Here is a 12,437-nt window from a genome sequence, read left to right on the forward strand (position 1 = left end):
GGGCTAGCCAGCCTGCCTGCCTTCCAAGTTCAGGAAAGGGTGAAATGTGCTTGTACCCATGACAACTAGAGCACCCGCCCTTGTACAGCGCTTCCCAGTGTACAAAGTAATGTAATATAGATTTATATTAGCTCATTTAACAAAGGAGATAGTGATTATTAAGGGAACAGGCTCAACGTTGCCTACTTACAGGGTGTTGACAGGGTGTTGCACTGCTTATGGAGTGACGAAGGAAGGAGAGCCTTGTCCTGTAAGTCCTGTTCATTTTTCTTTTTGACTGTTCTATTGACTAAATGAGAACAATCCACAGATGTGAAGTAGGTTTTGGTGTTTTACGTAGCCAAGAAAATCCTGAATCCATATTTCTTGTTTGGAATGATTGACAAATGACTGTTTGCAGTTCTTTTTGTCAGTCTAGCTCTTTGGCGATTATTTCTAACCTTCCTATTTCTCCTTTATGCAGGGCCCAGATATTACACTATCAAAGCTTTACAAGCTAATTGAAGAGTCGTGTCCTCAGCTGGCAAATTCGGTGCAGATCAGGTAAATTTTCTTTCTGCATTAGGGGCTGGGAGTGTGGCTCTGTTGGTAGAGTGCTTGCCTCACGTGCACAAAGCCTGGGTACTCTCCCCAGCACTGAACTAGGCACAGTAGTACACAGCACTGTCCCTGCCCTTGGGAGGTAGAGGCAGGAAGAGCAGTTGTGCAAAGTCCTCCTTGGCTACAGAACAAATCACAAGCCAGCTGGGATACATGGGGGCTAGAGTTGAGCTTTTTCGAGAGGTTGTTCTCCTAAGTACCTTTTTTTTTTTTTTTTTAAATAAATAATATTAGACATAAGGTTTATGTATTTTCCCCCAGGTGTATTATTTCATATGGAATTACTTCCTTTTTAGTTGTTTCAGATAATTCCGTTTTTACTTTGACGAATGTTATGACCAGGAAGCGAGTCATGCATGATACTCTTGAGGAATATGGGAATATGGCATTTGAAATGGATTATAAAGGTTGTTTTAGAAGCCACAGCTTTGCCAGGCATTGGTGGCACATACAACCCAGCACTCGGGAGGCAGAGGCAGGCGGATCACTGTGAGTTTGAGGCCAGCCTGGTCCACAAAGTGAGTCCAGGACAGCCAAGGCTACACAGAGAGACTCTGTCTCGGAAAAAAACAAAAAACAAAACAAAAAGGGGGGGGGGGGGCAAAACAGAAGCCGCAGCTTTATACGAACCTTGAAATCACTCTTATATTGTTGTTGGTAATTCAGGGATATGAAACACGGGCGGTGTTTGGTGGGCCTTCCTAACACCTGCATCCCAATTTTCTCATTCAGAATCAAACTGATGGCTGAAGGCGAATTGAAGGATATGGAACAGTTTTTTGATGACCTTTCGGATTCTTTTTCTGGAACTGAGCCAGAGGTTCACAAAACAAGTGTAGTAGGTATGAAACTCCCCAGAAGAGCAGAGAGTGTTCTCGCTGAAATGAGCTGCTTCCCGAGGGGCGTCTGTCATTACTTTGGTATACATGAACAAGCACAGTAGGGATACTGGCTATGCTGTGGTTTGTATTATTGCCTTATGGTTTTGCTCTCTATTTAAGCCTAACTTGTAGAAAAGCACCTCTGTTTCATCTGTAATAGTTAGCCTGGTCTGGGGTCTTTAGGGTTTCCCAGCTCTTTTCACAGTCCTGCGGACCATTTGTCTGTATTGTGCAACTGTAAGTGAGGGTCACCGGCCAAACTTAGGAATCGAGGTAAGTAAAATACACTCTTACCTTAGTCCTGAAGTTCCGTGCATACATGGCGTTTCTCTGATGCTTTCCTACTAACTGTGTGCCTGTGCCCCTCCCCTCTGGCTCTGCTGCATGGTGATTTTTATGTTACTCGTGTCAGTTGTTTATTGATCTCCTCTTTCCCGGGTCCCAGATGTGCAAGGTAGACTGTCCCAGATGTGCAAGGTAGACTAGACTTTCCTCTTACAGAGACTAAGCCGTGCTGCGGGGAGGGGTAGCAGATGCTAAAATGGAAATCGATAAATAAGATAACTTAATTACTTCTCAGCTTCTGACTAGAATCAAGTACAGCAAATGTGATAGCTTCAGAGAGTTTGAATAACTGAAGAAGAGACAGGCCTGAAGGGATAGCGATGGAAGAGACCGAGACCTGGATGTAAAGCCTGAGCGGGGAGCGCTCCAGGAGGAGGGACAGCACCTGCTGCTCTTCTGAGGGGAGAATTGTGCGGTAGTCGTTGCCTTGTCTTGGGGTGTCAGCTAATACTTCCCCCTTGTCTGTGGTCTTATTTTGTAGGTCTGTTTCTGCGTCACATGATCTTGGCCTACAGTAAGCTGTCTTTCAGTCAAGTGTTTAAGCTGTACACTGCCCTCCAGCAATACTTCCAGAATGGGGAGAAAAAGACGGTGGAAGACGCTGATATGGATAGAGAGGATGGGGAGAGGCAGATGGAAAAGGAAGAACTCGATGTGTCTGTGAGGTAATGTGGGCTTTTCATCCTCTTTCAGTGACACAGAGTAACTAAAAGTGCCACGGTCCACTCTGCTTCAGGCTTTGGGAGCTGCCTGTCCGTCCCTTTTTTGTCCCTGGGGATCCAGGAAGTTGGGCTCATAGACTGCATCTGAGGTTTAGCGCCCTATGGCTGGGGTTGGCTGGTGGGAGGCAGACGTGGGCAGTCCACAGGTGGAAGGAGAGGGGGTCAGGGTGTGGCTTCAGTGGCTCCCTTCCTTAGGTCTTATGGTGGTACTGTAGGGACAGTCTCTGTACTTTTGGCTGAGTGTAAAGGTGGCCCATTGTTATCTGTCCTGGAAATTGTCACTCCCAATGGCTTCTCTGAGCCCTGCTCCTATTTTTGTAAATGGTTCTTTGTTAAGCTCCGCTCAGATTTCTAAGTTTGAATGTGCAGTTTCTTTCCTGTAGGACAGCTACCCTAATAAGCAACAGGACCATTCTTGAGAGTGAAGGACTTTTGACTGTCCCTGAGAGTCTTTTGAGGCCTCTTAAAGGACAGGCACTCAGCACATTCCAGTCTCTACAAAGTGTCTTAAAATGATCTTACAATCCAGTGGATCTCCATAAGCTGTTTTTTTTTATTTTTTAGACACATGCTTTCATTATGTGTCCTCGCTGGCCACAAACTGAATGCTTATAATATACACATCACACACACTAAAAAAAAAAAAATTCCAGGCCAGGTGTGGTGGTGTATGACTCTAATCCCAGAACTCGAAAGGCAAAGGCATGAAGGTCTCTATTAGTTTGAGGCTAGCCTGGTTTACATAGTGAGTTTCAGGACAACCAGGTGTACATAGAGAGTATCATAAAAATCCAAAAAGATAACAGTTTCTGGGCACGATGGCTCACGCCTGTAATTGCAGCACTCTGGGAGGTAGAGGCAGGCAGAGTACGTTCAAGGCCTGTCTTGAAATACAAGATGGAATAGGAAATGATCAGGGAGGCAGGAGGACTGTGAGTTCCCGGTGTGCCTGGGCAGTGAGTTCCAACACAGCCAGAGCTATGTAGCAAGATCCTGTCTTAAAGAGAACGGGGCACAGGATGTGTAGTGCATGTTGCCCTTGGACTTGCCATCTTCCTGTTTTAGCCTTACGAATAGTGGAATGCCATAATTTGCCTTGGGCTTTTCTTTCTTTATTTATTTTTATTATAATTTTTTAGGTTTTTCGAGACAGGATTTCTCTGTGTAACAGCCCTGGCTGTCCTGGACTCCTTTTGTAGATCAGGCTGGCCTTGAACTCACAGAGATCCACCTGCCTCATCCTTCTCGAGTGCTGGGATTAAAGGCGTGTGTCACCATGTCCGGCTTGCCTTGAACTTTTAAAGAATTTACAAGATTTGTAACTGTTACCTTTTTTGCTCTTGTGATTTTTTTTTTTTTAAACTAGTATTTTATGTATCTTTTCTTTCATTTTCCAGAGAAGAAGAAGTATCTTGCAGTGGTCCTCTATCCCAAAAACAAGCAGAATTTTTTCTTTCTCAGCAGGTATGTTAGTTATGTGACTTATTATGAGCTTTTTTTTTTTCCCCCGAAACAGGGTTTCTCTGTGTAGCCTTTGCTGTCCTAGACTCACTTCGTAGACCAGGCTGGTCTTGAACTCACAAAGATCCGCCTGCCTCTGCCTCCCAGAGTGCTGGGATTAGAGGTGTGTGCCACCACGCCTGGCTATTTGTAGTACTGAGGGGATGGAGCCCAGTGTTCTGTGTATGCTGGGCAAGCACTGGAGTACTCTGAGTTACGTCCCCAGTTAACTTTTCCCTGTGTGTGTATGTCTGTGGTGTGTGTGTGGATATGTGTGTAGGTTCGTGTGGAGGCCCAGTCAGGGGTCTCTCTCATAATTGCGCTCTGCCTTATTCATTGAGGCAGGACCTTTCAGCTGACACTAGAACTTGGCAAGCTATAATCTAGCTAGCCAGCTCTCTCTGTGGCTCCCTTACTGCATTTCTTTTTTTTCTTTTCTTTTTTTTGGTTTTCTGAGACAGGGTCTCTCTGTGTAGCCTTGACTGTCCTGGACTCACTTTGTAGACCAGGCTGGCCTTGAACTCACAGCGATCCATCTGCCTCTGCCTCCTGAGTGCTGGGATTAAAGGCGTGTGCCACCAATGCCTGGCTTTTTTTGGGGGGTGAGGGGATATGTAGTGGGTATGTGCCTTTAATCCTACCACTGGAGAGGCAGAAGCAAGCAAATCTGTGTGAAGTCCAGAGTAGCCTGGTCTCCATAGAGTTCTAGGCCAGCCAGGGCTGCGTAGTGAAACTTTTTCTCAAAACTAAACTAAACTAATTGAATTACCCTGCAAATGAATTTTATACAAGCAAGAGAGTCCACATACAGATTTCTTAGCTGTAAAGACAGGTTCATAACTGACTACATTAGCTGTGGGGAAGAAATATTGTCCTTTGGAGTCTCTTCACACCCTGGTGCCTACAGATGAATCAAAGGGTTAAATGTAAACACGCAATGCTATAATTAGACCAGAAAGAGCTATAAATTAAGTTTTAACTGCCTGTGGGTGGGGAAAGCCTTTACGACCTTAAAGGAAAAAACCACACAGGACATACTTGGTTTTTCAGTGTAAACCTCAGTGTTTGCATGTCATCATCACATTGTCTAACTTAATTAAAAGGCAAATGACAAAGTGGGAGGATTATTTGCAATAAATGTGAGTGAAAGGGTTAACAGTGTTGGTTTAGATTTAGAAATAATTTTCAAAGACCTTTTGATGATGAGACAAAGTTCATAATTCATTATTATATGGAAAGAAGAAAAAGCAGGGCTGGAGAGATGGCCCAGAGGTTAAAAACAGGGCTGCTCTTCCAGAGGACACGGATTGGATTCCTGACCCACCTTCGTGGTTGCTCAGAACTGTGTTTAACTTGGGTTCCAGGGGATTCAATGCCTTTTTCTTTTTTCTTTTTTAATATTTGTTTATTATTATGAATATAATGTTCTGTCTGCATGCATACCTGCAAGCCAGAAGAGGACATCAGATCACATTATAGATAGTTGTGATCAATGCCTTTTTCTTTTTCTCTTTCTTTTCTCTTTTTAAAAAAGATTTATTTATTTATTATATGTACAGTGTTCTGCCTGAAGGCCAGAAGAGGGCACTAGATCTCATTATAGATGGTTATGAACCACCATGTGGTTGCTGGCAATTGAACTCTAAGCCATCTCTCCAGCCCCCTCAATGCCTTTTTCTACCCTCTGCGGGCAGCACATATGTGGTACACAGACATACCTCTAGGGAAATACACATCACATAGAATAAAAACCAGTCCCAGCCCCCACCCCCGCGGTTTTTAGAGACAAAATTTCTCTGTGTAGCCCTGGCTGTCCTGGAGCTCCCTCTGTAGACCAGGCTGGCCTCTAACTCTGCCAGCCTCTGCCTCCTGAGTGCTGAGACAGTCAGTGACTTTGAAGGCCAGAACAGGGTGGCAGATCCCTGGAACTCAGATTTATGGATGCTTGTGAACTGACTTGTAGGTGATGACTGTAGGACCCCCCTTACCCCCTGCCTGTTTACGTCTCTCCCTCAAGATAAGGTCTTGCTGTATTGGTCTGACTGGCCTGGAACATTCTTTAGACCAAGCTGGCTTTAAATTGACAGGGATATCCTGTAGCCTGAGTGTTATAATTATAAGCCTGCACTACCTTGCTTTCCTTACTCAATTTTTTTGTTGTTTTGTTTTGTTTTGTTTTTCAAGATAGGGTTTCTCTGTCTTGGACTCATTTTGTAGACCAAGCTGGCCCAGAACTCACATCGATCCACCTGCCTCTGCCGCCGAGTGCTGGGATTAAAGATGTGCACCACCACGCCCAGCTCTCCTTACTCATTTTTAAGACAGAGTCTCAGCATGTAACCCAGGAACTCTTGATCCTTCTACAGCTGCCTCCCAAGTGCTCAGATTACATGTTAGGGCGTTGTTATACCCAGCCGCATGACTGTAGTCACACACACATGTTAGGGCGTTATACCCAGCCGCATGACTGTAGTCACACACACATGTTAGGGCGTTATACCCAGCCGCATGACTGTAGTCACACACACATGTTAGGGCGTTATACCCAGCCGCATGACTGTAGTCACACACACATGTTAGGGCGTTATACCCAGCCGCATGACTGTAGTCACACACACATGTTAGGGCGTTGTTATACCCAGCCGCATGACTGTAGTCACACACACATGTTAGGGCGTTATACCCAGCCGCATGACTGTAGTCACACACACATGTTAGGGCGTTGTTATACCCAGCCGCATGACTGTAGTCACACACACATGGAAAAAAATACTAGGATGAAATACCTTATTATAACCAGGTATGATGATATTATAGTCTTAGCACTTAGGAAGCTGAAGCAGGAGGATTGGAAGATTGAGGCCAGATCTTTTTAGGAAAGAAAGAAAGAAGGCGGGAGGTGGTGGCACACACTCTCAATCCAGCACTCGGGAGGCAGAGCCAGGTAGACTGCTGTGAGTCAGAGGCCGGCCTGGTCTAAAAAGTGAGTCTAGGACAGCCAAAGCTACACAGAGAAACCCTGTCTCAAAAAAAAAAAAGAAAAAAAAAAAAAAGAAAAGAAAGAAAGAAAGAAAAGAAAAAGGGCAGGAGAGTTGGTGGGCATGGTGGCTCACACCTTCACCTTTAATCCCAGCACTCAGGAGGCAGAGGCAGGTGGATCTTTGTGAGTTGCAGGACAGCCTTGTCTACAAAGTGAGTCCAGGGCAGCAAAGGGTACACAGAGAAACCCTGTCTCAGAATTAAATAAAATAAAAGGGGGGTGGTGCTGGAGAGATGGCTACGAGGTTAAGAGCATTGGTTGTTTTTCCAGAGGTCCTGAGTTCAATTCCCAGCAAGCATATGGTGGCTCACAACCATCTATAATGAGATCTGGTGCCCTCTTCTGGTGGGCAAGTACACATATAGGTTGAACATTGTATACATAATAAATAAATCTTTAAAAAGAGGAAAAAGAAAGATATACTAAACTATTCATAACCTTATTTCTAGCTGATAGTATTACTAACTTTTTATTTCTTTTGTAGCCTTTTCTTTTTTTTTTTTTTGCCTGTCCTAGAACTCTCTTTGTAGTCAAGCCTGGCTTTAAACTCACAGAGATCCACCTGCCTCTGCCTCCGAGTGCTGGGATTAAAGGCATGCTTCATCATGCCCGGCCAGCATATTTTATAATGATAAAAAGAATTGAGGGCAGGAAAAATGGCTCCTAAGTTAAGAGCTGACTGCTCTTCTAGAGGTCCTGAGTTCAATTCCTACAACCACATGGTGGCTCACAACCATCTATAATGAGATCTGGTGCCCTCTTCTGGCATGCAGGTGTACATACAGGTAGAACACTTATACATAATAATAAATAAATAAATCTTTAAAGAAAATAATTAAGAATGGAATATCTGTGAGTTTGAGGCCAGCTTGGTCTACAGAATGAGATTAGCCAGGGGAGTTAGAGAAATTGCCTCAAAAAAAAAAAAAAATCATAGAAAGATTGAGTGGACTAGAGAGATGGCTCAGAGGTTAAGGGCATTGACTGCTCTTCCAAAGGTCCTGAGTTCAATTCCCAGCAACCACATGGTGGCTCACAACCATCTGTAATGAGATCTGGTGTCCTCTTCTGGCCTGCAGGTGTACATGCAGACATAACATTGTTTTGTTTTGTTTTTCTGAGACAGGGTTTCTCTGTGTAGCCTTGGCTGTCCTGGGACTTGCTTTGTAGACCAGACTGGCCTCAAACTCATAGAGATCTGCCTGCCTCTGCCTCCCAAGTGCTGGGATTAAAGGCATGTGCCACCATACCTGGCACAGGCAGAATATTGTATACATAATAAATAAATAAATCTTTTTAAAAGTAAGAAAGAAAGAAAAATTGAGGAATTGGGAACCATTGCTGCTTTCCTATGATCACAGCACTCAGGACGCCAAAACAGGAAAATTGTGAATTTGTGGTTAGCATGGGCTACATAGCATGAATACCTCCTCAAAAGAGCAGAAATAACTACTACTTATGGAAAAGGTTGCTTATATAAAATTGGAACGAGTTATCTATTTAACAGCTTAAGTATGAAGATTTCGTTTGGCAGGCTGTGTTGATGCACTCCTTTCATCTTAGTACTTGGCAGGCAGGTGGGCTCGATCTCTGAGTTTGAGACCAGCATGGTCTACAGAGTTAGTTTCAGACTAGCCAGGGAGGGCTACATAGCAAAACTGTCTTTTAAAAAATTAATTCGTGTTGAGAGTCAGGCAGATCTCTGAGTTCAAGGCCAGCTTGGTCTTCAGAGTAAGTTCCAGGACTACACAGTGAAACCCTATCTCGAAAAAATCAAATAACTAAAAGCATAGGTCATAGGTGGTTCCTGCATCCTTATATTAGTCAGTTTTGCATCGTGCCAGTGAAATATGCACCATAACCTACTGACAACTCAAGAGTCTGTTTTGACTTACAGATCTGGATATTTAAATCCAATCTTGGGTAGGCTCATGTGTCATAGTGGAAATGCTTGCTGTAATAAGTGCTCCCATCTCCAGCTGCGTAGCAGTAAGCCTGAGAGGTGAGGGTCCTAGGGTACCTTTGAGGGCATGGTCCCAGTGACCTAACTCCTGCCACTGGCTCCTACCTTTTGTTGTTGCTGTTGTTGTTGTTGTTGTTGTTGTTGCTGTTGTTGTTTGAAGGGCTCTTTGAAAATCCCTTTAATGATTTCCCAGTTTTTTTAGACTAACTCACAAATTCCCATAAGGGTCCTTCATTATCTGAGTAGTGGCTTTAATTCTATTCTTATCTTGAGGTAATCTAGTTTTTGAGGGGTTGATTGTTTTTATTTTGGTGTGTGTGTATGTATGTTTAAGGTCAAACCTACTAAAGATCTCCAGCACTTCTTAGTACTGCCAACTTAGGGACCAGCATGGGCTCTTTGGGGGACACTGAACATCCAAACCGTCCAGCATGCTTTGTGTAATTATTGCTTGTACCCATGTGAACTAGCCAGGCGCAGGGCAGGGCAGTGGGCACCATAAGGTGATTTGTAGGAACTGAAGATAAACACATTGCCTGGAGAGTTCACGGTCTCGGGAGGGCTCGTGTGGCAGTTTACGTATAGTCTGGCAGGTGCTACAGGAAGGGAGCGTGCAGAGGACCCAAGGGAGCATGTGTGGCTTTCGAGACCTTGCCTAGCCTCGGTGATAGAAAGTGAGGTATAAATTAAAAGTATAAGCTGGGACCCTCCTAGGTGTGCTAGGCCTGGAAGGACCCTGTGGGTGTGGAGTCAGGCCGGGAGGCCTGTGTCCGAGGGAAGGTAGTGATAGTGAGGATGAAAGCGAGCAGTCAAATACGTCGGTTACTGTGTTCCCTTTGCTGACCATTTCTTCCTAACTTGCTGTCATTTGACTTCTCAGGCTGCGCTGCTGAAGAACGATGAGACTAAAGCCCTCACCCCAGCTTCCCTGCAGAAAGAACTGAACAGCCTTTTGAAATTTAATCCTGATTTTGCTGAAGCTGTGAGTTTTGTCCAGAATTTGTTGCTGGGTTTCAAGAAAAGGTCAATACTTTCAGTGTATCAGAGAGCCACACACATTTTACGTTCTAAAAGAAACCACATTGTTGGCAAGGGAGCAGCGGGGCCCAGGCTGCAGGGCCTGCCCACCATCCCTGTCCAGAGACCCTCTATTGTGTCCTCTCACTTATGTTGGGTGTGGCTTTGAACAGGAGACTAATAAAACATTTTGGGGCTGAAAAAATATTGTCCTTTCTCCCTTTTCTAAGTATTCTTAAATTTTTTAAAAATTAAATGTCCAATAATTTAAGTCACTATCAAATCTGTTACTCTGTGAACTTCAAATGATACTTGATTTGACTTGAGATTTTTCACGTCCAAATGGCTCCATTCTGTTTCCAGTAACTGAGGCCTGCCTTTAAAGAGTGCTTTAACGGTGTGGCTCAAGGCAAAAGGACACGAATCTACTTGGTAGCTAGCTGTTAGTAGTCTATCCTGTCTTAGGTTGACATTTAGAAGAATTATACTTTGTACTTGAGTCAGGATTTCGTTCACTCACTGTTCCTTAATACTGCAGCTTAGGAACTGTGCTGTCCTTCTGTGTTACTCGTGGGGCCTAGCACAGCCAGTGGCATTGTAGCCCATACCTATAGGATAAGCCTGAACACACACCTAATGGGATTGTTGTGTGCGGGCTGTGCTGTGCCAGGATGTTCAGTCTCTTTTATTTTGCCTATAAAGAAAAGATTAAGCTGACCTATGGCTTCCGTGAAACTAGTGATCATTTCTTATTTTAGCATTACCTCAGCTACTTAAACAACCTGCGTGTTCAAGACGTTTTCAGCTCTACACACAGCCTCCTTCATTATTTTGACCGCCTGATTCTCACTGGAGCTGAGGGCAAAAGTAATGGTGAGGAGGGCTATGGCCGGAGCCTGAGATATGCTGCTCTGAACCTGGCTGCCCTGCACTGCCGCTTCGGTCACTAGTAAGTTCATAGATTTCTGTCCGTGCAGACATGGAAAACAAGCTCCTCAGTGTTAATGGAGATGTGTTTTTAAAATAATCCATTGCCAGGTGTACTGATGCACCCCTTAATCCCAGCACTCGGGCAGAGGCACATGGATTTCTGAGTTTGAGACAAGCCTAGGCTACATAGGGAGTTCCAGACCAGCCAGGGCTATGTAGTGCAACCCTGTCTCAGTAAAGAACAAAAAAACCAACTGGGCATGGTAGTACGCGCCTTAATCCCAGCACGGCAGATCTCTGTGTTCAAGGCCAGCCTGGTCTACAAAGTGAGTCCAGGACCGCCAGCGCTGTTACAGAGAGAAACTCAAAAAACCAAACCAAAAATCCTTAGTAGTGTGCCCCCTGGTGTCACTACTTAGTATTGCATGTTATGGTGCCTGGGCCTGGTTTGTTTTTGCTTCTAAGAACAACACAGCCATTTAGTGATGAGAAAATTAGGTCATTAGGCCAGGGTTCCCAGAAGGATTTTTGGAGGTTGCGATGGTGCTGCAGAAGCTATTTTAAGCATGTAAGAAGCTAAGGAAGGCCGTGTCTGCTGCTGGAAGACTGCACAGACTGCTGGGAGTTTGTGTGCTTGTGTGTGAGTTCAGGTAGAGTGGAACTGGTTGATTTTTGTTATATGTACTTGGCTTTAGTGTTTATTTTGTTTTGGGGAAAAGACATCAGACCTTGTAGTCAGGAGAAAAGAACAATTTAGGCAAGTGTGTGGACATTTTCCTATAGGAAAAAGCCATGTAAGAGGCGCTTAGGCTGACTACACATGTGCCGGGGGGAAGCTGGCCAGTGCAAGTTGCCAGACACAGGCTGAGACAAACAGACCCTTAGAAAAGTGTTGTGAGCTGGGCATGGTAGTTCACACAGAGGCAGGTGGATCTCTATGAGTTCGAGGACAGCCAGAGCTACACAGAGAAACTCTGTCTCAAACCCCCCCCACACACACACACACAAAAAGAAAGAAAAGTGTTGTTTTTAGGCCCAGAGCAGGGTGTCAGCAAGGAGATTCAGGGCACAGAGTGACACTCCAAACTCTGTTGTTTTGTGAGATGCCATCGTAATTTACAATAACCTACTCCTTTTCTGCTTTTATAACCTCTAGATCGCAGGACCCAGTGAATGTTAGTTAACTCTTTGCCAGCTATAGCAGCTCCACCTACTGCCACCCCCCACCCCCCAAAAAAAGACTTTTCTTTCTCTTAGCAGGGTTTCATGTTTCCCAATTGGCCTTCAACTTGCTACATAGCTAAGAATGACCTTAGACTTGTAATCTTCCTGACTGTCTCCTAAGTGCTGGGATTTCCGGTGTGCACTACCACACCTGTTAATGTGGTGGCAGAGATGGAACCCAGAACGCAGCAGGCTCTCTGCTGACAGTTATATTG

General features: G+C 44.6%; 1 protein-coding gene across 2 annotated transcripts in view; it reads left to right on the forward strand.

The window, feature by feature from the left end:
* The window catches only part of Anapc5 (anaphase promoting complex subunit 5), a 33,057-nt gene that overhangs the window by 2,017 nt on the left and 18,603 nt on the right, over nt 1–12,437 (forward strand). For both annotated transcript variants that reach the window (XM_051161525.1, XM_051161526.1), the window contains exons 2-7: nt 464–543; nt 1,333–1,442; nt 2,308–2,491; nt 3,946–4,012; nt 9,932–10,033; nt 10,827–11,017. In XM_051161525.1, coding sequence (XP_051017482.1) covers nt 464–543; nt 1,333–1,442; nt 2,308–2,491; nt 3,946–4,012; nt 9,932–10,033; nt 10,827–11,017 — 734 coding nt within the window. The remainder of the gene's footprint in view (nt 1–463; nt 544–1,332; nt 1,443–2,307; nt 2,492–3,945; nt 4,013–9,931; nt 10,034–10,826; nt 11,018–12,437) is intronic.

This window comes from Acomys russatus, chromosome 19 (assembly GCF_903995435.1).
Source record: "Acomys russatus chromosome 19, mAcoRus1.1, whole genome shotgun sequence".
In the NCBI taxonomy this organism is placed as follows: Eukaryota; Metazoa; Chordata; class Mammalia; order Rodentia; family Muridae; genus Acomys; species Acomys russatus.